The sequence below is a fragment of the Barbus barbus genome (assembly GCF_936440315.1).
Source record: "Barbus barbus genome assembly, chromosome: 11".
NCBI classification, from domain to species: domain Eukaryota; kingdom Metazoa; phylum Chordata; class Actinopteri; order Cypriniformes; family Cyprinidae; genus Barbus; species Barbus barbus.
The window spans coordinates 23,943,674-23,971,452 of record NC_136739.1 but is presented as its reverse complement, the minus strand read 5'-3'; the positions used below and the strand labels follow the sequence as shown (position 1 = coordinate 23,971,452).

General features: G+C 37.3%; 2 protein-coding genes across 4 annotated transcripts in view; one reads left to right on the top strand and one right to left on the bottom strand.

Moving 5' to 3' along the window:
* Positions 1 to 27,779, bottom strand: part of LOC306877384 (zinc finger protein GLI2-like) — an 87,644-nt gene that overhangs the window by 40,210 nt on the left and 19,655 nt on the right. The window lies entirely within an intron of this gene.
* Positions 6,137 to 9,936, top strand: LOC306877385 (uncharacterized protein). The gene is made up of 6 exons (XM_079429147.1): positions 6,137 to 6,279; positions 6,745 to 6,842; positions 7,461 to 7,661; positions 7,887 to 8,042; positions 8,449 to 8,541; positions 8,680 to 9,936. The coding sequence occupies exons 4-6, from the start codon at positions 7,938 to 7,940 to the stop codon at positions 8,983 to 8,985; spliced, it is 504 nt and encodes a 167-aa protein (XP_079285273.1). The 5' UTR covers positions 6,137 to 6,279; positions 6,745 to 6,842; positions 7,461 to 7,661; positions 7,887 to 7,937; the 3' UTR covers positions 8,986 to 9,936.

Below are 27,779 nucleotides of genomic sequence, written 5' to 3'. Positions count from 1 at the left end.
TTAAAGACTTAATCTGGGATACAGTAACTGTGACTCGAGTGTGGACAAGGCCTCATGAGGATGTAGAGGCAGGGACGGCCTGAGAGGGGCTTATTCCATCACCCAGACAGCTCCATTGTTCTTGGGCCAAAAGGAGGGCTAAGGTCTAGCACTCAAGAGGGTACACACTACACAGGTGTGATTGTATGGTTTGACCCACTCTGTTTCCTATAAAGAACAACATGATATAGTATGCTCCCACCAGTATCGAGCAAGTGGTCAAAAAGTCAAGGGGCTTATGCATAAATTTTCATCCCGAAACAGACTAGAGCGTATTCAAGAAAATCTTTACATTTAAGAATGTTTTAATAGAAACTTGAACAAAAAAACCTTTAGATGTTTCATTCTTTAAAAAATTACAGATTCAATGTTTTCCATTCATGATGTTGTCTTGGCTAATTCAACAAATTCAATACTTTAATACACAGGAAAATCTTTAACAAAATACAGACCAAATCAAGTCGAACCAAACCAAACAACAAGTTAAATAGATGGATTAAAGTAAAACCAGATTATTTTATTTTATAAATATTTCACAACATGTGGGGTCAAAATGGGCCTCATTATGCATTCTCCAGTTAATATCATTACATTCAAATGTGCCACATTACTTGTGAAATTAATAAATGTAGACTTTTGGGACACACTTTAAGGTCAAATTCTTGCTATAAACCATTAACCATAAGACTTTTGCCTCAAACTCCTAATTTGCTGCTACTTAATAGTTAGTAAGGTAGTTGTTAAATTTAGGTATTAATTTGTGTAGGATTAGGGATGTAGAAATGGTCATGCAGAATATGTGCTTTATAAGCACTAATAAACAGCCAATATGATGATAACACACTAATAAACAACTAGTTCATTGTGAAATTGGTCCCTATACTAAAGTGTTAACAACTTTTGAGCTGTAAAATAAGTATATTCCTGAAACAAAACAAATTGTGTATGAAAGCTTTTAAATTAAAACAAAAATAATTTATTAAACTCTTAAATAAAACTTATAAATACCCTCCTCCCCCTCATAAATAATAATAAAAAAACATTGCAATACAATAAAGAAAATATCCATCTATTAATCCTTTTAAGTAGTAAGCACCAATTTCGGTTACGGAAAGTATTATTGTTTCAGTGCCCTATTATAATTCCTAAAATATACAAAACATCCTGTCAGGACCTGGTGAGAACCAGACATCCACGTTCTGTTGCAGGTCAGGATTAGATTGTGGTTTGATGTCCTTTTAAAGACAATAGCAGGTGGTACACATTATCAACGGGTACTCAAAGTAGAGAAAAAACATTCACTTTTCATGTCCGAACGGAGCCGCGAGACAGGCGGCTTTGTACTGAAAGTAGCTCATCTTTAGAGGAAGCACTCAAGAACAATAATAATATCCTGAGAGGCCAGGCAGCAGCAGTGTAATTAAAAAGGCTTTTCTGTCTTGCTCCAGGAACAAGAGGGGAGCGAGCAGGAGGGAGTCATTTCAGACAGGAAATTCCAGCAGAATGGCCTGGCAAGGTGCCTAACTACACAGCACCATGCAAACCGCTCTACACCAGATCTCCAAGCTGCCTTGAACCCTGGGAAGCCGCAGGCAGAGCGGGAGCCACCAGTGGAGTCAACCGATCCTGGTAGCATGCAATTTGTTCCCATTTTTGAACAACCTAGTGAGGCCTTTCTTGACTTAATGTCACACATCAGTGTGCAGCAGTATGCAACAGTTAAATGCTCAGGAGGGGAAAAAAAGAAAAGAGAGGCTTGTCTTCTCTATCCATCCTGCACCTGGGAAATGTCACACTGTATAACATCCCTATTTAGTCTGTGTTGATGGTTTTTTCCCAAGGCGTTAGTTGTGGCGGCAGAAGGATTAGGGGTTTAAGGGAGAGCACGAAAACTGCTTCCAGCACTGAAAGGAAGTATTAAGTGAATGACTTTTCTTTTAACACCCCAGGGGCTTTGTAAAATGATACATTTCTTATTAATAGGGGATCTCTGGCAAAGGCCAAGTAGATTAAGTTATGGCATCCATACCACAATCATAACTGGTATACCTTGTTAATTTCAGAGCAGCTGCTTGGGTTCTGTTACGGAAAAAGGAAATTTGTCCAACTAAGTATTTTTTAGTGCTTTGTGGTTGTTTACCAGCCTAAACCAGAAGCGCCCAACCCCAAGTCTCTATGCTATTCTGGTTTCTAGATATGGCTTCAGTGTAAATCATTAGGAATTTATTATCAGTCTGGCACATTAAAATATATTAGCGTTATGTCAGTAGTTTAGAGTGATAGTTTACATCATGTTACAATTCTTTTACAGCATTTGCCCATCTTAATGTTAATCCTATACATTTTTAACACTGGAAGTTGTATACAAACTAACAATAAATACTACTTTATTCACTTTTTATAAAAAAAAAATAAATAAAAAAAAAAGGAAATAACCAATGCTATAAAAACTTTTTGTTGACTGTTCATAATATTTAATGCATTAATGTTAACAAAAATACAGTAAAAACAGCAATATTGTGAAATATTATTAAAATAATTCCTGCATTTTCAGTAGCCATTACTCCAGTCTTCAGTGTCACAAGATCCTTGCAAAATCATTCTAATACGTTGACTAATTTACATTAATAAACATAAATCCCTTTACTGTCAATTTTGAACACTTGAATGTGTCTTTGAATAAAAGTATTAACTTTTTTAAAAACTGATCCCAAACCTTAAAATGGTAGCATGAATGATCGGTCATGCATTATATAATCTTTTTGACTTATTTATAAACGCTATTAAAAATGGTTAGCAAGATACAAGGTAAATTCTTCATGTTTGGGAGTTATCCTAATGTGATTAATGAAATAACGATTTAGTTCATAGCAGGACCTTTGTTTACAAAACCCTGTCATAAATACAGTAGCCCTAGATCCACAGCAGACCTTATGTGCCTTTCCTGTTCATGTTTATAAAGCAGGGTCTCGCTGGCTTCTCTCTGGCAGTCTAAGGCCATGTCAAACAACTAGCCAAACCCATCCAATCACTCACATAATTTCCAGCAACCTGCTGGCTCTTATAAGCCCTGAGAGCTGAATGTGATTTATTAAGCCTCTCTGAGGCACTGGACTAGTTACCTTAATTGTCTCGATACTTCCACTGTGTCTAAGTCTTGGGACAAAAGCTATCAGGGCAGGGGGCACCAGAAAATAAGCTCAATGCATCACAGTACAAGGAGCTAGACGTATATTTGAGTGTGTGCTTTGCTACACATTAGCATGCTTTTGGTGTAACAATGCCAGTTAGATGATGATAAAAATCTCAGTAAGACTAATTATACATAAAGCTAATCACTAACCTGATTTATCATGAGAGTCGCTAGTCTTGTCAACAAAATTACTGATGAAACAACCCAAGTGAAAAATAAATATAATAAAATGTATTTGAAATACATTTATTTCATGCTCAGTATACAACAAATAAATTTGCATATGTACTATAAAATACCCTGCAGTTGTACTTTTACTATACTAATCCAGTATACTTACAGTCTGCTAAATTTGAACAACTAATTTTGTGCTTAATGAAGTAGTGCTGAAGTCCAACTAAAGGTATACTGAAGTATATTTGAATGTGCTAAAGTGGATTTATTGCAAGTATACTTCAGGTACACTTTAAATATCTTGCATTTAAAGACCGATATTATTCAAAGATCATACAGTCCTCATCAATGGTGACATTAAAACACATTTTATGCTTCATATTACGAAATGTGCATTGTGCATAGATTAAGTAAATACTTTTGGTCTATTATCTGCAGAGCTGTATACATTTTGAGGTTGCAGAGTGCCAAAGCCCTCAAAACCAAAGTTAGTCATTTAAAATGGGTGTATTAAAACAATCATATTGAAGATCTGACATCCATATAGCATGCCTCAAGATCTCATTGGAAGAGAGGTTGCTGATCTTTGTGGTTTTCAAAATGGCACTTAGACATCCTCTTAAGAGCTACTTTGTGCCTTTGGAGCTTGATGGAATTAGTGATTTACTGCTCCGTAGAGTACACACTATCGTTTCATACCCATGGAAACCCAGAAAACATAAGGTTAGTGTGATTGAGGGTTTCCAATACAGGCTCATGGTTATGCACTCCCTTAAGCTCTACAAATCTAAAAACGGAAAAGGGAGTTCATTTGAACATCTTCTCTTGGGAATGTTAGTCTCTGTGGTGTTTCAGGAGGCCCTTTGGCCTCTGAACTGCGGGTGATACAAAGGATGTCCATTAGCACAATGGGTATGCTAACAGTGGTCAGTGCTGCTTCAGCACTACTGGTCCACCAAAAGGTATTTTACAACAGGAACGATGGCTGTGGAGGAAGTATTCTCACATCAAGACAAAGCAGGGGCTCAAGAGCCACAGTGATTCATAAGAGGGAATCCCTGCTTGGGTTCACACCGAGGTGAGGCCTTGTTATCTGAGATGTTTGGGGGGGGAAACAACAGTGGAGAACAAAAAGTCAACACTTAAAATTGAGATGATGTTTTCCCCAGTGTTGCATGAAGCAGTGGTTTCTAAACAAGACCCGCCGTGACCCATTTCAAAACCCACTAAAACTTTAGACACTACCAGGAGTTGACCATAATGGTCCGTGTACTTGGCGGCCAACGGATTTTCCTTTTGAAATTAGAAAACCAAAATCGGGAATCGAGCGTTCACTCATTTTTTTATTTAATATTGAAAGTATAAAAATGAGAAAACGTTTTTCGTTCAGGGGTAGAAAAATGCATAAACAGATTGAATATTCGATTTCTACACGTGGGCGGGAATTAAATGTCCCTTTCTGCTGATTGGTCAGCCGAAGATCAAACCTTGCCGTCATCAGTTCTTCCGCAGTTTCGCGAGGCAGAATAATAGTCCTGCTGCAGGTGTACGAATTCTTGGTGCGTTTATTGCAACTACATTTAATCTTTTTCTCATCAAACAACCAGATTAATTAATAGCTTGACACAACTCGTACCGGTGCAGAGTTTAGACAGCGCTTTCTTCTGTGTAGAACAGCAGTTCTCAAAGTCCGCGAAATATATAAAAAAAAAAAAATACTGTAGCATATTTTATCATATCATATTTTCCAGACTGTAAAGTCACGTTTTTTGATACATGCTGTGACTTATATGATGCATTTAACGTCAAATAATCTAAATGTAGACGGTGCTTCAAGTAGGCTATTTGAAGTGAAGTGACGTACGGCCAAGTATGGTGACCCATACTCGGAATTTGTGCTCTGCATTTAACCCATCCAACGTGCACACACAGCAGTGAACACACCCCGTGAACACACACCCGGAGCAGTGTGGCACCCGGGGAGCAGTTGGGGGTTCGGTGCCTTGCTCAAGGGCACCTCAGTCGTGGTATTGAGGGTGGAGAGAACGCTGGACATTCACTCCCCCCACCTACAATCCCTGCCGGCCCGAGACTCGAACCCGCAACCTTTGGATTACGAGTCCAACTCTCTGACCATTAGGCCACGACTTCCCCATTTGCTGTGTATTGGTTCACGTGCGCCAGAAAGATGCTCATTGAGACCAAGACGCACTAATGCAGCACATTTTGCTGTTCACTTTATTTTTCAAAGGCATGACATTTTGTTGCAATTTTGAACGTAGCTCAAAAAAAAAAAATCCAAAAAAAAATCCAAGTGAACATCAATTAATAGGCCTACTCAATATTAATGAAATAAACTCTAAAAAAATAAAAAGTTGACTGCATATTTGCTGTACACTTCAATACCGTTCTGTGCTTGACTGTATAGTCGCATTTGTCTGGGTTAAATAAACTCCGTAAACTAACCCGCATCGCAAATTATTGGAACTGTGTGAACTACACTCAAAAAAATGAAACACGGCATTTGTTGGTCCAAAGAATGTAATTATGTTTAAATTAATTAATTCTATTTCGTTTGTGCATTAAAATTAAAAGAGTTGTGTTGAGAGAATTAAAAGAAGTAATTCTTCAAATTTACACAGCTCAGTTAATTAAAATGAATGCAACAGGGTTGTGTTGCTTCTGCAGTACCGCACATCGGTCAGTAGGTGGAGTAAAATCTGCACATGCGCAGTTGGAAAACACCACAAGAAGGAACGAAGCACTTAACGATCACTCTTCAGCTCATTTAGATCGGCGCCATTTTATGAGAATCAAACACGGAGAATTACACTTCAAAACGTCAACGTGTTTTCCTCTATGTGAACAGACAGGTGAGATTTTCACTTTTTATGCATTTATATTGAGACTATGACAACATTTGAATCATTACTCACTTGTAATACCGTGTTGTGTATAGTATTGTCACGAAGTTGCCATATGCCTCGTGTTTTCTTTCACATTATAGTTAGATACATTTTTGTTTTATGCATTTATGTGAAATTTTATACTTGTTGAACTTTTATATACATTACATCACCCAAAATAAATGTAAATGACATTAAATTGCTAGTAAGGAATGGTTACTCCATTTTAATCAATTGTTTTGTGCAGCAGTTATCCCCTTCTAATGTCAGTTTTAATAATTAATAATAATAATTAATAATCTTAAAAGGTGGTGTTGGCACATTGTTATTTAATATCTCACATAACACATTTTAACTTAAGTTTAGTAGTTTGCAGCTGTTCATATTTTGTTATTATTCTTTGGTGACTCCCATTCTTTTTCTCCCTTACAGAGTTTTGAAACTTGAAGGCCTGTAGAGTCCTGTATGTGGCTGTGCAGAGACTGTGGATCGTCTCAGGCCTCCAGATCATAGCTTTTAAAGCACTTCAGGTTGGTACATGGACATTATGGCCGTAAACACAAATATCCATGTGCATATTCTAACTGTCCATGCACTTTTAAAACCTGGAATGCACTGTGGTCCCACTTATCCAGATCACATGGCAGTGAGCAGCTACCTCAAAATTCTAGTCAAACTACACTGATAAATTGTCATGTTTGTGCTGTTACTGACATTCCTTCAGTAAATGATTATTTTCTCCATATAAATAATCACTTGCGCAGTCATGAGACCGTTAGTTGTATGTTTAAGGGCTGCTCATTTAAAACAAACGTGTATGGTACATTCAAATCACACAAGAGCCGAAAGCATTATCAGTTTTCAGTAACAGATTTTAAAGAAGGAATCGTGAAAACACAAGAGGTTAGTGAAACATCTAATGACCCTACTTCAAATGAAGAAACTGAAACATCTTTGTTAGAAGACGATTCCTCTTCTACTGATACAGAAGAGATTTCAGAGAACCTGCCAAAGTTGGTAGAGCTTAAATTTGCTTCCTTGCTGTTAAAACTGGAAAATCACTACCATGTTCCAGGCTCAGCTGTAGATGAGTTGTGTGGGGACTTGCATTATTTGCTGAGTGATGCTTCTCTCTCTTTGTCTCACAGAATCATGTTCTGAGCTAAACATCAATTCCCATAAGCGAAAAGGATTACACTACTATCGGAGGTGACTAAAAGAAACAACGAGCAGGTTATCAAGGGGCTGATGGACAGAACATTTGCTCTACGGAGGCACGAGGTGGTAGAACACTCCCTTTCATTGCTGAATTCAAGAACAGATGGCCAGCACTCTTTACTGAGCGAGAGGTATGTCTTTAATGTCATGTCAGCTGATTAATTGCTTGGATGTTGTTATAATTCTAAACTATGATTTGAAGTACTTTAGATGTAATTCAGGTTTGTTCATTTATAGTAAATGTATATTATCTGTGAGTGCTGGTAAAGGAAGTGTATGATGATGTCCTGTCAAAAATTGATCAGCGCCCTGATTTGTCTCTCTCTCTCTTTTGTTTTGTTTGAAAATTGTACCAGGTATCTGCGGAATTCAGCAGGATTACAACAATTCCCTTGGTGTCCAAATTCATGGGCCAGCTTGATCATTTCTCCTCTCAGCTCCTCAAAAATTTCAAAAAGAAAGGAGTAGCAGCTGCACAGAAGATCACAGACATCCTGTCAGTTTTGGAACAGGTATGTTCTATAAATTCATCATCAATTCTCCTAATTCATAATAGGCCAAACTAATATTTTATCCAAATATAATTATTTTGTTATTTTTAACTCATCATTCAATCTTTTTTATACTAAAATTATGGATTAAAAGTTAAAGGTGAATTTTCATTCCTGAAGCTCCAAATATCATGATTTTTTTCTTTTTGAAGCATCACTTCCTGCCTCTGTTATACATTAATAGAGTTATTTTTGCAACTACAATTAGAACAGCTCAGATGTTCAAGATAATTGTGTATCCCATGCAGTGCTTCTGATTTGGGACCACTTGACTTTCGTAAAATAAAGCAGTGGGATAATTTGTGTAGTGCTACTTAAATTTAAGATGTACAGCAAAAAGTACTAATTCTCATTTCATTTTGATTAGAGCATCACCATTGAAAAAAAGCGTGAATGCATCCTGAAAGCCTTAGTGGTCTACCTAAATGAAGATCCTTCAAACCTAGTGAAGGAGTACATGGTAAGCTATTTACAGTTTTTTTATTTTTTAAAGAAACTTTTCATATTTTTCTCTAAAACCAGTTCCTATTTTTACCTATTTTTATTGGTAATTGTTTTATTTTGTACTTAATTTGTACTTGTCTTTTGTTATTTTTAGGACACTGAACATGATGAAGCCCAAATTTTGATGAGCAAAACCACTCTCGGAATCTATGCCATCAAACATGAAGGGGCAGATGTTGCAGACCCATACGAGGATGTTGGTGTCATCATCGAAGGCATCCAAGTACTTGAAAACTTGGACAATGTAGCTAATGCTTGTTCCATGATGGTTGGTCTAATCTATGCATTAAACTTGGCTTACCCCCAGGATCTGAGATATACTTTTGAAATGTTTCAAAAGATTTTCATGGAACTCGATGCCACCAAAGTCCAGGTCTTAAAAAATAAACTCCTTTCATAGGCACTGTAACTTGAAACGAGGGTTAAGAGGCAGGACCTGTTTTGTCCATAATGTTGCACTGGCTGTTGTAGCACTTTATTTTTCACTGCTAACCAGGTGATATCTTTAATAATATTTATTTCATCTTTACTTTTGATTTCAGATGTTAATCTTCAATTGATTAACTGCAATGTTGTTTACTGCTTTTTTTTTCCAAGTTTCAATAAGGTATAGTTTACTAAAGAAGACTATTTTTTTCCCCAAGTATATTTTTGAAAATCATTTAATTTAAAGACAGTATTCTTGTATTTTACTTTTTATTGGTGATATTATTTTTGTTACATCTTGTAATGAGTAAAGAATTTTTTTTTGAAAAGTGAAGACAGTATTTAGATTTTGTAAACGTTCTTGTCTGAAAAAATGTAAAACATTTCAAATGTCAATCATCCTTTGAATAACAGGTGTTTTTAGCTGATTTCTCAAGTTGGTGTACTTTATACCATTAAAGAAGGCTGATAATTTTTTCCAAGTATAAAAAGCATTTTTGTCAATCCTTTCGTTTAAAGGCTGCATTCTTTTATTTTACTTTATACTTTTATTAGTATTATAATAGTATTTTAAGACAGCATGTAGATTTTGAAAAACATTTTATTGTAAAAACAATAGAAAGTGTTAATTGTAAAACATTGTAAAAATGTTATTTAATAAACAATGAATCTGAAACCTTATTCCTATCTCATTTTTAACATAACAATATTAATTTTAGAGTAATTGAACTTAATTAACTAAACAGATTAATACAAAATAACAAATGTTACATTGATTGAACTAAACAAAATTACATTAACTTTATGTAATTAACTTAAGTTCACTGAAATAAATATTCTTTCTTAAAGGCAACTTAACTCAGTTACGTGGAACCTGTTGACATAAAAAAGTTAAGTAATGCCAATGTATCATTTTTTTGAGTGTATATGGGTAACTCACCTTGTTATTCTAAAGGCTTATTACCTTCCTTTTTCGAAACACACACGCGCACACACACACACACACACACAAAATGTCCTGCTCTCACTTGTCAGAGAATGGCGACTTTCATTTTTTTAAGCGGATGCAAATCTGTAGTAAAATAATCCTATTAATCTCGTGGCGTAGTCTATATTCCAAACATTCTAAATGTATTTTGTGGGGTTTGGTGAGAATCAACCCGAAACGGCAAGTTACATTTATGAAAAGCTTGCATTACAGTCCTGTGTGCGAGTGCGCATGCAGCTCACGGCGCATATCCTTTTGAGGTCTCAAAAAATAAATAAAAGGCCGCATTATAATACTCAAAAGAGTGTGTATTTTATCTCTCTTTCTCTGATTGTAAGATCAGAATTGCACAGTTCTTGAACGTCATAATAGGCCTGTTATAGCCTATAAATCAATGCATTCTTTCCTTTTTGTATTAGCGTTTAAAATATTTTATTTAAAAATACTTAATTAAACTAGTTTACTGGGCGACCAGGGTAGGCTATGACAGCCGTCATATCATACATGATGCCCAGCTGATGCAAATCATAGAATTTATATCTACACAGAAGAAAGCGCCGTCTACACTCTGCCCCGGAACGGATTGTATTGAGCTATTCATTTGTCTGGTTATTTGATGAGAAAAAGATTAAATGTAGTTGCAATAAACACATCAAGAAGATGCAGCAGTGGGGGACTATTATTCTGCTTCGCGAAACTGCGGAATAACTGATGACGGCAAGGTTTGATCTTCGCCTGACCAATCAGCAGAAAGGGATATTTAATTCCAGCCCACGTGTAGAAATCGAATATTCAATCTGTTTATGCATTTTTCTACCCCTGAACGAAAAACGAAAAATTAAGCTGAATTCTTGTTTTCGTTTCTTGGAAAAAATTGAAAAAACGAAAAAGGAGCCGTTTTCTCATTTTTATACTTTCAATATTAAATCAAAAAATGAGTGAACGCTCGATTCCCGATTTTGGTTTTCTAATTTCAAAAGGAAAATCTGTTGGCCGCCAAGTACACGGACCCATAATCTGGTCAATTTGGAGATTTTGCTTTCATAACATGTCTTCTTCCAGTCTAGTGAAAAGAAAATATCAAAAACACACACATATAAGTGTTCATTAAACGTATTACTCTTGTAATAATAACAAATTAGTGTCAGGAGACTTCAATTACAATACATATGTTTAAAGGCTTTTACAATACATATGTTCTCAAAATAAGTTTTTCTTTTCTCAACCTGAAATCTCCACTTCAATGCTTCCATCTAGCTTTATTCATATCCATAATCTTAAAGTTTTTACAAAGTTTATTCATGTATAATTTGCCTGATTATATAATATCTTAAAAAATCCTTTTTTCCCCCCTAATTTCTTTAAAAAAAAAATTTGATTTTCTTTTTTTCTTTTTTTTATATTTCATGATTTATGGAGTGATAGAAAGAGATATCCAAAATATGAGAAAAAAATCCTTTATGACTTTCTTTCTGTGAAACTTACTTTGAAAAATGTCTTTTGTTTTGTCCATATAATGACAGTCGGTGGGATCCAGTGTTGGTTTGGATCCCATTGACTTTCATTGTATAAACAAAAGCCAAAAATATCTTCTTTTTGTGTTGTGTAGAAAAAAGAAAATCATACAGGTTTGGAACGAGTAAATCCTTTTTAGTTCAACAAGACTTTTAAGCTCTGAGAGAGGTTTCCATGTGTGATAAGACCCAGTTAAGGTAATAGCCCATTTACACAAAACAGAGCCCTGACTCTCTAGCCAAACCTCGGCTCTGACTTCAACATGCTCTGGGGGAATTATGAGAAAGAATTTGTTGTAAACCCTTAAACTGAAAACATCTGTGAAGGCACACTGTTATTGGTCTTGCGGATGCCTCAGTTGGGGGTCAGGCAGGCTGGTTGTGGTACCTCTCCTTTGCCCTCTTCTAGGGGGCCCTCCATTTTCTGCTTGTACACCTTGGGCCACAAACGCTGAGCAATTTTGTCCTTTTCATAAACCAAAGAAGCTTTGGTCCATTCTCCATTTCGGCCTTTTTGTTATTCTTCTATACCCAGGCAGTGGTCTTCCTGGCAGGCTAGAATGAAGTAAGAAATCGTAGCAAAACACTCATTCCTGTTACTCAGCATTTAACATCCTTTGTGCAATTCCAGGTCACAACTGCTTTGCCTCAATGCCATTGACAATAAGACCCCTCATTAAAATTCTTTTCCATTCTGAATGCATCCCTTCCCGTGGATGAAACTTCCCCTCTTGCTGCCATATCCCCGTGGATCATGGCTTTCAGTGCTGTCCATTGCTTTTTACTCAGCCGTTTGGACCCTACATGCTTCAAAGAGGCCCGTCATTACCACCAGTGCCAAAATTGGCAGCGTTCTTTACTTTAAGTAGAAGCGTCTTGGCTTTCGATAACCGTCTCATGCCGTCACGCTGCGCAAGTGAGATGATTTATGGGCGGCTGCGATTTTTTACAACGTTTACGACCAGGAGCGGCACTGCCAGCATCAGTGCCATTGGACACAGATAATGAACTGCAAGGAAACGTTTCCCGTCAGCCCTCCTCTTTTCTGCGGATGAGAGGATTAGGTTCTTAATTAGTGCCTCCAAAGGGAAAGCTCAATTTACGGGATAGCAACAGAATGCTGGGGGGAGGAAGGTGCAGGAAAATGTCTAACAGACTGGAATGGGGGCCTCCCATTAGAGAAGGGAAAGGGGGATGGGAGGATGAGAGCTTCTTTCGCCCAGACAAAAGGGGTGCATTCCTCCTGTACCATGATTCACAAAGTTTTTCAAAGAAGGAGGGGGTACAACAGCCCCAAATTCTGGATGATCCTTAAATATAGGGGGTTATGGAGGTAATGAGCAAATTATCATAATATACCATATCACGATATAAGACTAAGATATTGAGATTAAGATATTAAGGTTTAACCATCCACAAGACCAAAATCTAACTCATGGTATGAGTAAAGTTGTATATCATGGTAAAATAATACATCCATATTATCACACAATCTTAAAAAAACAGTAACAATAATAATAATAATAATAATAATTCAAATATATATAAATAAATATAAATGTATATAATAATAATAATAATAATATTATACACACACACAGGACATATTTTGAAAATATTTACATGCATATATTTATATTTCTATAATTTATATAAAATTATATATATAAATTATAATTATAAATATATTTAATATAAAACAAAACTTAATTCTTGTATTTATATATACATAAATATACACAGTACACACACATATATAATATAAACAAAACCTTTTTTTTTATTAATTGTTTGACAGCACTAATATATATATATTAAGTTAAATAATCTTTAAGAATATTATGATGATAATATTTAAAAAATTATACACTATACACATACATATATACATATATATACATACACACATATATATATATACACATACACACATATATATACATACACACATACACACATATATATACATACACACATATATATACATACACACATATATATACATACACACATACATATACATACACACATACATATACACACACACACACACACACACACACACACACACACACACACACACACACACACACACATACATACATACATACATATATCATAATAATAATAATTACTTGCATAATAATAATAATAATTACTTAAAATATTATAAAAATTGAAATTAAAAACTTTGTCATATAATATTTTTAATTAATTAATTAAATTTACTTACTTATTTTTGGAACTTGATAAATGTACACCAAAAAGATTATTCATAACAAAGAATAAGTCAGTCATCTATACAAAAGAGTCACATTAGGTATACTTGATTTGACAATTAAAAAAAAAAAATCTTAAAAATGAGACTCAATGCTAAATAAATAAAACATTTATAACATAAAACAATATTCAGTTATACTATGTGGTTTTTAAAAATATCCAACATTAAGCACAATTTCTACTGTTTGACACAGCATATATATGACAACATCATACTGCCCAGCTGTACTTCACAAAAATGTTGGCTCTATTAAAGATGAGACATGTGGCCGTAAAAACTGGGCTGAAGGGGGAAGCAGAGAGGAGCAGACCTGTTGTTTTTAGGTTCTTTCCAGTAATGAGTAAGACTTAAGGAACTTACGTGTTTCTTTGTGCCATGCCGCCTGGTGCCCATAAATCATTGCGGTAGTCTTGTGCTATCCAGTGAGTGCCCTTTCTTGTGGGAAACCTTTCAGTCAAGTCATGCTTTTCCCACCATTGTTCCCAATTTGGGGGCCCACCTGTTTACTACTTTTAGTGTTCTAAATGTTTACACAGGACCTTATCCTGCAAGCATATTTTTTTCAGTTGGCTTCTCCTAACCTGACTAAGATGTTTTGGATGCTGAACGTGTAATTTAAGTGGTTGGTATGAGCTTTGCATTAATACCCATGTACAGAATGAATACAGTTCCAGACAAAATTTTAATGAATGTTTAAAAGTGTCAGCTTTAAATCCTGTTAGTTTTCAGTCAAAAATCTCACTGTAAATAAACTAATCCTATGTTTTGGTGGTTGCTGAGGTGAACCCAGGTAAAGAGGCACTAGAGAGCAGCTCTAATGTAAGGGTCTCATGAATGCAGCACACAGAGCAATCTGCTAGCCTCCCCCTCTGAAACCACAGTTTGCTAAAGTGACTTTCTAACACACTGCAACTGAAATGTTTACTTGGCGTCAATGAAAGCATAAAACTAAATAAACAAGAACCCATGAGTAACACATGTAGCTTTTTTCCTACCCACACTGGTAGGGAGGTCAGAGAAGGGCGACGAAGGGAAATGTTAGTCTATATGTCTCTTCTCATTCAAGTCTAAATGACAGAACACAAACAAGACTAATTAATGAGAGTGCCTCGTCATTGTGAATGACTAATAATATTTGGCTGGACTGACTGAAGCTACAAGTTGCTACTGTGTGGGGCACAGTTTTTAAAATAAAATAAAATAATAATAAAATAAAATAATACATTTTACATGTTTTATATGTGATAAAATTCCAATTAATTAATTTACATCACTATATCACAGGGTTTGTACCAAAACATAGTGAGCTACCTACATATAATGTAGTATCCTAACCGATGGAACCTAATAAGTAACTCAATTGAAACTCTCTACATAGCAAGCATGCCAATAAAGACACTCATATCCCAAGTGATTTCAATAGATTTTGGTGTAAGCAAATATTTGATAAAAATTGTCAACTTGGCCTAATTTTTTGCGCACACCCCCCGAGACATTTTTAGTGGTGTCTTGTATCAAAGCTAAAAGTTCCAAACATCCTCGTGTTTAACGTCCGGACAAAAGTCAACTGTGAGTCTACTACGTTTTGTTCACACACTCGTTTAACTCCTCTTAGAGCTCTTGTAAATATTGTCAGACGAGCAGAAGCTTGCCTCTGTCTGCCTCTCAGAGAGCTCTCTACACAGGGCAATATTTATCTTAGTGCAGGCCGCAGGGAGGGCTAAAGCACAAGAAAGGGGTCTAGGTAAACACTTCAGAGGGGTCTGAGACGGCCCTCCAACACTTTACTGAAAAGTGCCAGTGACTGACCTCACAGCTCAATGGCACGGTGCTAACTAGGACAGAGACAAAGAGGGCAAACAGCCAATTGTTTGAAGATAGAGCCTGCAGTGCTAAATAGGGGACGGGAGGATGGGGGCAGGGGAAATGCCAAAACTCTACTGAAGCTGTAATTTACAGCACAAGAGCGTAGCATCAAGACAACTTGTGCTTCTTCTAATGTAGTGGTTCCAGTCTTAACTTGTCCAGGTCATATTTCACCCCACAAAACTACTACAAGGATCTCTGAAATATTTTCAGTATTGTGGTAATTGTGGCATTCTGCAGTCAATGACTGTAAAAACCAATAATGGATCCAACAAGATCTCCTCCTCCTCACATTAACATAAACTAACATCTATTTATTTACTTATTTGTTTTGTAGCCATATAATAAGTGGGTCAATGATCACACCATATCAACTAACCACATCATCTACCCAATTCTCATTACCACAATGCTAAAAATTCACATAAATACTACAAAAACAACAAAACCCAATTACATAATTTTTAAAACAACAAAACATGTATATGTACTAGTAGCAGTAAAACAAAGAAAAAATGCGTTAATTGAAATAAAGCTCAAATATAATAAAATACACATATTAGATGAAAAACTTAAATGAAACAATTAGACAAAAAATTGGAAATGTTGCTTTTGCAAGTTACAACTAATTGAAACAAATTTTTAAGTACTAAATCTGAAATCAATTTAAATGGAAGCCTAAAAGAATAATAACAAAAAAATAATTACCGGCTTTCATTGTAGTATTTAAAAAACAAGTGAAATACCTGTATGCATTACGAATATGAGAATATGATTAATGAGAATGAATTGTGTTTAACAGTCAAGAAAATCACAATGTAAAACAGCGCTAAAAATTTGGATTCATGCACACAATTCATGTAAAAAAAAAAAAAAAAAAAAAATATATATATATAAAAAAAATATATACATATTTCATAATGATTTGTTGCAGTTCTGCATGAGGTTAACCTGTATAAGCCTATAAAGATAAGAGAGCGTTAAACTGTATGTATATGTCTTTTCATTCTACACGGTCAAACCGTACACCTACAGATAAAACTGAAAATCACAACTTATCAGAACATCTTTGTGCTAAAGATTCTTTTAATTGTTAAAATCTGCACCCACTCAAGATCTGAATTACTCAGTTCTCATTACCTGTGGTCATAGAAGCGATGGAGTAAAATCAGGATTGATAATTGTCAGCAATTAGCTCAAGGCAAAGAAAGAGAAGGCAAGATTTGAGATATGTGTTGTGAATACTTAAAACACGTGGAGACTAAAAGCCACTGGTCACAGCCTGACAGCCAGGAGGAGCAATACAATACACTCTGTCTGAGCTAAGAGGCAGGTCATTAACACATAATAGAGAGGGGTGTCACTTTAGACACCTTAATTTGATAATTAGTGACAGGTAAAATTACACTATTGAAAGACGACAGAATAAGGGATAGAAAAGTTTGCTGTGCCCTCAGCCAGTAAGTCACAATGAAACTCTCTAGGTGCTTACCAGGTGCTTTATCAGAATAAAATGACTCGTATGGAGACTGGCTCCCGTCTGAGGATTTTTCCTGCAGGGCATCACATGAGCCTCATTTTTTAATGCTTCTTAAAACATGGAATCCATATTTTGCATTCATCGCTCATGATGTCTTTGATGAACCTTTTGTTCTGCTTCAACTTTTGTCAGTAGGCCAAAAATCTAAATGACTACCAGAAGTTTTCTCTTACAAAGATATTTAAACCGTAATCAAAGTGCCTCAAAATGTTCCTGTTTTCCATTTAGAGTTTGCTAAGGAGGCTGTGTCAACTCTTGTCTTCATTTCTTTTGTGTTTTAGCAGTATAGTTCATCCAAAAATCTTCATTTATTCACCGTCATGTCGTTCCAAACCTATATGACTGTTTTTGTGGAACACACAATGAAAGTCGATGAGGAACAATTGTTTTGGATCCCATTGATTTTCATGGTTTGAACAAAAACGTACCTCAAATATCTTTTTTTCATGTCCCACAGAAGAATGTGTTTACAAATGTAAACAGAGACGGCAATTAGAGTATCACATCCACACACACAAAATAAACATCTGGCTTTCTAACTTCTGTCGTGATAGAAACGGTGGTGTAAAACTGAACCATGCTTTACTGAGAAATTTGATTAAAAAGCTGTTCTCCTCTCTCACAAAGTAATCTCAAAGGGCATTGAAGTTTAACAGTTGCCGCCGCCTTGATGAAGATACACATGTGCCACAGATGTATTCACATCCACGAGCTGATCCTTCAATGACTATCAGATGGTGCTCCTGCATCAGTGTTTGTTTCTGGACTGTTAAAGTCTTAGTTACAGTGAGCTGACATGACATGGGTACACGGTACAGGGTATGAAGTTTAGAGAAAGAAGGACAGAATGAACGATAGACATAAATCGAATTAAAAATGACAGAACAAATAAATGACCGATGAATGTCAACAGATGGACTGTTGGAGCAATTGATGGAGAAAACAAATGAATGATCGACAGAACGATAGAAGGAGAATGACAGAACAATAGATAGAACGATAGAACAATAGAGCAATGGAGCAACAGACAGAGACAGACAGACAGGTAGACAGATAGATAGATACAGTATCTCACAAAAGTGAGTACACCCCTCACATTTCGGCAATCAATTTAGTATATCTTTTCAAGGGACAATACTATAGAAATTAAACTTGGATATATTTTAGATTGGTTAATGTGCAACTTGTATAGCAGTAAAGACTGTCCTCTGAAAACAACTCAATATACAGCCATTATTGTCAAAAAAGCTGGCAACAAAACTGAGTACACCCTAAGTGATAACAGCTACACATCGTTTAACCATGCAAAGCCACATGTCCTATTCATCATGTTCATGTTTTTGTCTGCTTGACAGGACCATACAAATTTGTGTATCTTGTTTTAGAGCAGTTAAAATTGAGTTCTTGGCGTACAATTATCTCATACTGACCACTGGATGTTCAACACGGCACCTCATGTCAAAGAACTCTCTGAGGATTTGAGAATTAGAATTGTTGCTCTCCACAAAGATGGCCTAGGCTATAAGAAGTTCAGTAACAGTCTGGAACTCAGTTACAGTACAGTGGCCAGGGTCATACAGAGGTTTTCCAAGACGGGTTTCACTCGGAACAGGCCTTGCAAGGGTCGATCAAAGATGTTGAGTCTTTGTGCTGTGCATCAAATGCAGAAGCTGGCTTCAAAAAACAGACACATGAGTGCTGCCAGCATTGCTTTAGAGGTTGCAGAAGTGGAACGTCAGTGCTCAGACCATACGCCACACACTGCAACAAGTCGGTTTGCATGGCCGTCGACCCACAAGGAAGCCTCTTCTGAAGCTGGCTCACAAAAAAAACCTGCAAACACTTTGCTGAAGACAACCTGGCCAAGAGCATGAATTACTGGAACCATGTCCTGTGGTCTGATGAGTCTAAGGTAAACTTGATTAACTCAGATGGTGTTCAGCATGTGTAGCGACACCCTGGTGAGGAGTACCAAGAAAATTATGCCTTGCCTAAAGTCAAGCATGGTGATGGTAGCATCATGGTCTGGGGCTGCATGACTACTGCTGGTACTAGGAGGCAGCGGTTCATTGGGGGAAACATGGATTCCGACATGTACTGTGACATTCTGAAGCAGAAGATGATGCCCTCCCTTCAGAAACTGTGATCCAACATAACCACCACACCAAACACACCGCCAAGATGACAACTGCCTTGCTGCTGAAGGTGAAGGTGATGGAGTGGCCAAGTATGTTTCTAGACCTGAACCCTATTGAGCACATGTGGGGCATCCTCAAGCAGAAGGTGGAAAAGCACCATGTGTCTAACATCCAGCAGCTCCGTGATGTCATTATGGAGGAGTGGAAGAGGATGCCAGCAACAGCCTGTGCAGCTCTGGTGAACTCCATGCCAAAGAGGATTAAGGCAGTGCTAGATAACAATGGTGCCCCAACAAAATATTGACAATTTGGACACAGTTTTGACATGTTCACCTAGAGTGTACTCATTTTTGTTGCCAGTTATTTGGACAATAATGCTTATATGTTGTGTTAAATTTAGAGGACAGTCAATTTGTACTTCTATACAAGCTGCACATTGACTACTCTAAAATATATCCAAGTTTCATTTCTGCAGTATTGTCCCTTGAGAAATTATACTAACATTTTTGCTGAAATGTGAGGGGTGTACTCACTTTTGTGAGAGACTGTAGAACGATAGATAGAACGATGACAGACAGACAGACAGACACACAGACAGATAGATAGGACTGAACATGGGAACGTGTCACACTGAATATTCTTCTGTCTGAGCACATTATCATTAGCAGTTATAGCCAATTAAAGCATCTCAGAGAATTTGACAACCTGCCAGCTATAAGCCTCTTGAGGTGTCAGAACTGGGCTACACAAACAGACGAGAACACAAGGTCTATTTAGGGGGGATATGCAGGCTCCATTTCAACAGTTAGCATGAACACACCTGCAATAACATATTTCAGACATGGCTTATTCCGATTCATTTTCCATGCGTTACCAAATATAGCCTCTGATAACAGTAAGCTCAAATTGTACTGCTTTAAATTGAACCCTTTCAGGCCAGACAAATATAAAGGTTGTATGTATCTGTTGTTAGATATAAAAAAAAAAAAATATTGCTCATAGTCAGAAAAATCCTATAAAATACTGAAGAAATAAATATAAATGCCCATTATTAAAATTCTATATTTTATATTGATGAAACAAAACTACAACCTTCAACTGTAAATGCTAAAAAATAATTTAGCCATTACACCATCATATTTTTTTTAAAGAAAAAATATCCCATATCAACTGATAGCAAGCAAGCAAACAATAAATAAATAAACAAATAAATATACAGTTGGGCAAAAACGTATTTAGTCAGCCACCAATTGTGCAAGTTCTCCCACTTAAAAAGATGAGAGAGGCCTGTAATTTTCATCATAGGTACACTTCAACTATGAGAGACAGAATGGGGGGAAAGAATCAAGGAAATCACATTGTAGGATTTTTTATGAATTAATTGGTAAATTCCTCGGTAAAATAAGTATTTGGTCACCTTCAAACAAGCAAGATTTCTGGCTCTCACAGACCTGTAGCTTCTTCTTTAAGCGGCTCCTCTGTCCTCCACTCGTTACCTGTATTAATGGCACCTGTTTGAACTCGTTATCAGTGTAAAAGACACCTGTCCACAACCTCAAACAGTCACACTCCAAACTCCACTATGGCCAAGACCAAAGAGCACAGAAACAAAATTGTAGACGTGCACCAGGCTGGGAAGACTGAATCTGCAATAGGCAAGCAGCTTGGTGTGAAGAAATCAACTGTGGGAGCAATTATTAGAAAATGGAAGACATACAAGACCACTGATAATCTCCCTCGATCTGGGGCTCCACGCAAGATCTCACCCCGTGGGCTCAAAATGATCACAAGAACGGTGAGCAAAAATCCCAGAACCACACGGGGGGACCTAGTGAATGACCTGCAGAGAGCTGGGACCAAAGTAACAAAGGCTACCATCAGTAACACACTACGCCGCCAGGGACTCAAATCCTGCAGTGCCAGACGTGTCCCCCTGCTTAAGCCAGTACATGTCCGGGCCCGTCTGAAGTTTGCTAGAGAGCATTTGGATGATCCAGAAGAGGATTGGGAGAATGTCATATGGTCAGATGAAACCAAAATAGAACTTTTTGGTAAAAACTCAACTCATCGTGTTTGGAGGAGAAAGAATGCTGAGTTGCATCCAAAGAACACCATACCTACTGTGAAGCATGGGGGTGGAAACAAAGGGACCAGGACGACTGATCCGTGTAAAGGAAAGAATGAATGGGGCCATGTATCGTGAGATTTTGAGTGAAAACCTCCTTCCATCAGCAAGGGCATTGAAGATGAAACGTGGCTGGGTCTTTCAACATGACAATGATCCCATACACACCGCCCGGGCAACGAAGGAGTGGCTTCGTAAGAAGCATTTCGAGGTCCTGGAGTGGCCTAGCCAGTCTCCAGATCTCAACCCCATAGAAAATCTTTGGAGGGAGTTGAAAGTCCGTGTTGCCCAGCGACAGCCCCAAAACATCACTGCTCTAGAGGAGATCTGCATGGAGGAATGGGCCAAAATACCAGCAACAGTGTGTGAAAACCTTGTGAAGACTTGCAGAAAACGTTTGACCTCTGTCATTGCCAACAAAGGGTATATAACAAAGTATTGTGATGAACTTTTGTTATTGACCAAATACTTATTTTCCACCATAATTTGCAAATAAATTCTTTATAAATCCTACAATGTGATTTCCTGGATTCTTTCCCCCATTCTGTCTCTCATAGTTGAAGTGTACCTATGATGAAAATTACAGGCCTCTCTCATATTTTTAAGTGGGAGAACTTGCACAATTGGTGGCTGACTAAATACTTTTTTGCCCAACTGTATGCAGATATGATAACATTCCTTTGGGGTGTGAAGTTCAAATGAAGTCTCGGGAACTTGCTTTGCTTTGTTAAATAATTTCCCATAGAAATCCATCTTCAGCCTTGAAGGCAAATCAAAACACTTCTGGATTATATCAAGTGTGATGACACAATGGAGGCCTGGTCTGTATGCCTGCGGTATTCGCTGACTGCTTAAATTAGATAAGAGAGAGCATATTTACACTCTGGCCCAACACTACAATTCAGTCTGTCAGTGACAAGGTCTCAGTCAACACTTCTCTCAATCCATTAAGCTATTCTGTGGCTGCACAAACAATGGTATTGTAAAGGCAATGATGTTTATGCTGTGAAGTGGTGGGTTGTGTGGGAGAAACTATGTTCCTTTTTCGCCTTCTGCTCTTGGCAGAGCCGGCACAGCTCCCTCTGGCTCCAGACGCCTCTATGTTGCTGCCAGCAGGGCGAGACTAGCTTGACAGAAGAAAACGTTACCTGGAGCAGACTGCTAATTGGCTATGTCCCAGACACCAACATAGAGCTAATGAATACACATAACGAATTAACTGAACATTACAGAAACATACGGGGGGAACAAAACGTGAAAAAAGTAATATTCTTTGTTCTACGGTACAAATGTAGTCAACAAAAACAGTAAACATTTAAGTGATGAGAATTTACAAAATATACGCTGTGGGATTGAAATAACTAATCAATAAAATTGATCAAAAAACTATTTAAAAATTAAACTTTAATGTATCACAATTCAAAAGTAGATATTTTAATGTTTTTAAAGTCTCATATGCTCATCAAGACTCTATTTGATCAAAAATACAGTAACAATAGCAATATTGGAAAATATTATTACAATTTAAAATAAATGTTTTCTATTTTCATATATCTGAAAATGTAACTTGTTCCTGTGATGCAAAGCTGAATTTTCCGCAGCCCTCCTTCCTGTTTAAATATATATATATTTTTTTGAAGTGCTTAATATTCTATGGAAACCTTGATACATTTTGTTCAGGATTGTTTGATGAATAAAAAAAAATGCAAAAAAAAAATGAATGAATGAATAAATTAATTAATTAATAAATCGATGAGGGAAAAAAATATTTGAAAAAAGGGCAGTCTAAATACTGCCAAGTTTGATCTCTCCATAAATATACTTTCTCTTCTACAAACCTTTAAATTCCATAATTCACTGTACAATATCTGACCATTCCATGCTGAAATGTTTGAGAATTATTCTGCTTCCTGTTACTTTTGGATCTTTCATACTTGTGTTGATACCTACATGGCTCCATTCCACGACATGTCAAGTGCAGGTCTTGTTTATTCCATCATGCCGTCTGAGTCAAAGATAAGATACTATCCTCCTGGATCCACGTTAAACCACTCGGCTCCAGGAGGAGGAGGGTTAGAGGGAACACTGGGGCCGGGAACAAGTCAGTATCTGCTGGTGCCTTGGGATGACCATTTTTCTCTTTGAAGCACAAACCAAGAATGCATAGTTTACATTGTGGGAAATTACCTAAGCCACAACGGAGTTCAAATTCACACCGATTTATACCTCGAGAATAAGATGGACCTTGAACTTGGACTTTGCATGACCAAAAACCTGCTTTCTCAACCATGTGGGTGTGTAGGCGGTGGTTCCAGCCGAATAAGTATTCCGATGGCATGGATTTCATTTGGAAATCGCATCCATTTTCCACTTTTTCTCCCACTTCTTCTCTTAACATCAGCCAGACTTATTTTGGGAAAATTGTTTTAAGAATGATTGAGACTGTACGCCGCTGCCAGCAGTGCAAGCTGGCTTTTATAAGAAGCAAATGAGTAAGGAAACATTTTGATTCCATTTCCCATGTACAAGCTTTCAAAATTCCAAAAGATTTTGGTCTCTGGCAGCTTTTCCTTGCTGCCCACAGGCCACACAGGAGAGGAGTGAGCGGTATACATGATACGGTACATCCTGTGACTTCCTCCAGAGACCAATGCTTCAGCAAATCTGAGCAAATAGCCATCCATGTATTATTTTCTTAACATTATTTTCCCTGACATTTTGACCAGCAGGTTTACGGGCACTTGTTCTGCGAATCAAACAGATCGGCAAGATGGAAATTCAAAGAGCCAGCTAGCTAACATGGCAAGCCCCACGTAAGGCTTCAAATTTCTTCTTACAAACGAAGAAAAGTGCACAGCAGACATTTCAGAATTTCCCCTTAGCTTTTAAACTGTCTTCTCTTTAGTCTAAAAGAGTTTTAGTCTAAAAGGAATGGTTCTGTCATAATTTATTCACTCTCATATGACTTACTTTCTTCTGTAGAACACAATATATTTTCAAGACTGACCTGATCACTCTTTTCCATACAGTTATGATGAACTATTCTTCAAAAAGGATTCAAAAGCACATTAGAAATATCATAAAAGTGGTAAAAACGCTATACTGTATGTCTTCTAAAACCAGACTCATATTTAAGTTTAATTTTGTTATTCACAAATTTTTCTCATCCATCCTAGCTCTCCTTGACTCATTCATTGAGAGCTGAAAGTTCAAGAGAGAAATAACTGTCTTGGTTTGTGATCCAATCTTTTTTGTGAGTCATATCTTTTCAGTGAATCAGTTGATCTGGTTAACAAGATTAGTGAAGTGAAGTGACATACGGCCAAGTATGGTGACCCATACTCGGAATTCGTGCTCTGCATTTAACCCATCCAACGTGCACACACACAGCAGTGAACACACACACACCGTGAACACACACACGGAGCAGTGGGCAGCCATTTATGCTGCGGCGCCCGGGGAGCAGTTGGGGGTTCGGTGCCTTGCTCAAGGGCACCTCAGTCGTGGTATTGAGGGTGGAGAGAGCGCTGGACATTCACTCCTCCCACCTACAATCCCTGCCGGCCCGAGACTCGAACCCACAACCTTTGGATTACGAGTCCAACTCTCTAACCATTAGGCCACGACTTCAGTATGAGTGATTGATTCATGAATCAGACTGACATGGTTCTCAACTTCAAATCACTGGCTCGATGATTCAAATGGTTGCAGTGGGGGGAGGGGACGACTATTACAGAATAAAGTAAATAAAATGAAAATTCTGTCATAAAATTACACAACCTAATGTCATTCCAAACCAGTAAGACCTTTGTTCATCTTTGGAACACAAATGAAGATATTTTTGATGAAATCCGAGAGCTTTTTGACCCTGCATAGATAGCAACGCAACTCATGAACGTGCATCGAAGACTGACACGGAAGAATAAAGTCATTATTTTTGTTTCCTTTGTGCACAAAATGCATTCTCGTAGCTTCATAAAATTAAGGTTGAACCACTGATGTCACATGGACTATTTTAACAAAGTCCTTACTACCTTTCTGGACCTTGAATGTCTAAGTTGCGTTGCTGTCTATGGAGGGTCAGAAAGCTCTTGGATTTCATCAAAAGTATCTTAATCCATGTTCCGAAGATGTCCTTTGCATCTTTAAGCTTGAAGGCTTCAGTCACCATTTCTTGTAATTGCATGGAAAAGAGCAACCAAGATCCAGTTATAAGAACATCATATATTAATATTCCAGCTCCATAGGTAACCGTCATCCTTATAAAAGGCACACAGAAGACAGCACAGAATTGTGTTGATACAGTACTGGCTTGAATCAGCTTGCCAAACTATCCAAGTAAGAGTACGACAGGGCTACTGTCCACTGACATTCAGTACTTCATTGAATGGTGAAAGGAGCTGCATCATGCTTCTGTGCGACTGTCTGTCCACTAGCGGTCGGAGGATTCCTCTGTTTGTTATCACTTGACCGACTGCATTTACACAGTCAACCCCCGCTGCTTATTTTGCTGGTCGCAGAGTTTACTATAGCGCGTCTAGGCCCTGTCCTTGGAGCATGTCCAGTAATGACTACTACTGTCTGCCCCCCTCCGTCTGTCTTCAACGCAGGACAACCTGCTGACACACCAACAGCCAATCTGTGGGAATTTTTTTCCTGGAAAGCAGCATATTACAGAGGCTCTGCAGCTGTGCATTTAACTGTAGTAATAAATATGCTTCTAGATATTATATTTAACATACATTTCTGTGCAGACCTCCGACAACGCTGAATTTTCTAAAAAAAAACTAGTTGAATGCTTCTTGATCTGCTTGATAAATACTTGAAGAGTGCTAACTGACACTTTGCTAAGCTCCACCCCTCTTAGTTACCGTTGCTAATGCTTCTTACAGTTAACTGAATGGAAAGAAGCCTCATCTGGCAGCAATTACAAGTTACAACATTAGTGTTAGAGGATTTTTTATTGTTTTTTAAAGAGCATACTCTTTTTTTGTTTTTATGTTATGGGAAATAACTGATAAATGCCTGATATTGAAATTCTCTACTTTTTATATAAAAGAAATGAACTAAAATCAATATTAATAACATTTTAAATGCTACAAGTACATTTATTTATTACAGCATTATAGCATACAATATAGAAAAGTGTATTGAATAATTTAATAACACTATTCAATGTTCTTTTCAGGAACTGTATGATCTAATATTGTACATTGTAATGTTGTAATGTAAAAAAGGGCAATAACCGATAAACACCTGATATTAAAATATGCTACATACTATTTTGTGCATTTCTAAATGCCTGTACTATGAGCTGCATCTAAACATAAATTAAAAGAATGCATCATCACACATCCTTAAAAAGGCTTTTTGTATCATTAAGCAACTAAAAAAAAACAGCTTGCACATTCTTTTTGTACAGTAAATGATGAAGGGGTGTTATGAAGTGAATATTGTCTTTGTTTATCCTGAGTAGATGTCTGGAAGACTTCAGACATTCTCTTCTTGTCATGCTTCACTGAGCTGCGGGTCTGGCTCAGGATTGTGTGTGGGTAGAGGTTCACACCCTGTTTTCATTAACGACAGTCCAGATGTGTCTGTTCACTGGACACTACATTTCACCGCATGCTGCCTGAGCCCAAGCCAGATACTCTGTATCTATACATATAGATACCCTGATCTTTCATTCACAGTAAAGGAGCCACCAAAACACCTGTGTGAGAGCGAGTCTCCTCAGCCTTTGAATCCACACAAGGAAACATAAAAAGGACGGAATTATCTCAGAGTTTGAAGTTAGGACTAAACGGTGCATGCTGGGAATGGCACGCGGTTAAAAAAAAAAGGAGAAAAAAGGAGGCAGAGACGAATAGGGAACGAGCAGGGGAGTGGGCTAATCCCCCGAAGCATCCATATATTGCTCCTTACTCGTCTCCCACAGCTTGTAAACGGCCTGGAATGTAACATGTTGTCTTTGGAACCCATGTGTGTAGATGTCTCCAGTATGGAGAGATTTGTGTGTGCAGACGTTGCCTAAAGCTCCCTCTTTTTTGACTTTTAACAAGGGGCTTTGAAGCAAGGGTAGAGCCTTCCAGCATTAAAGTAATATCAGAGGCACATTCTTTCGTTTCTTAGTCAGTTATGCATTGCATCTTTGTGTGGCGGCTGTATCTTTGTCAACGCGTTATGTCTGGCAGATACAACATCTGAGAAATGGGTCAAAATGAGTTTGTCTTTGCCCATGTAATAGTCAATCTTCTCTCGCGCGAAGTTTGCGATGCATAAGAGCGCATTTTAAAAGAAGTAGTACTTTCAGAGC

Bases quoted from the DNA above. Each gene is read 5' to 3' on its own strand.
- LOC306877385 (XM_079429147.1), top strand. From the start codon at position 7,938: ATGGGCCAGCTTGATCATTTCTCCTCTCAGCTCCTCAAAAATTTCAAA. The intron at 8,043-8,448 runs GTATGTTCTATA...CATTTTGATTAG, and splicing joins TCCTGTCAGTTTTGGAACAG to AGCATCACCATTGAAAAAAA. The intron at 8,542-8,679 runs GTAAGCTATTTA...TGTTATTTTTAG, and splicing joins ACCTAGTGAAGGAGTACATG to GACACTGAACATGATGAAGC.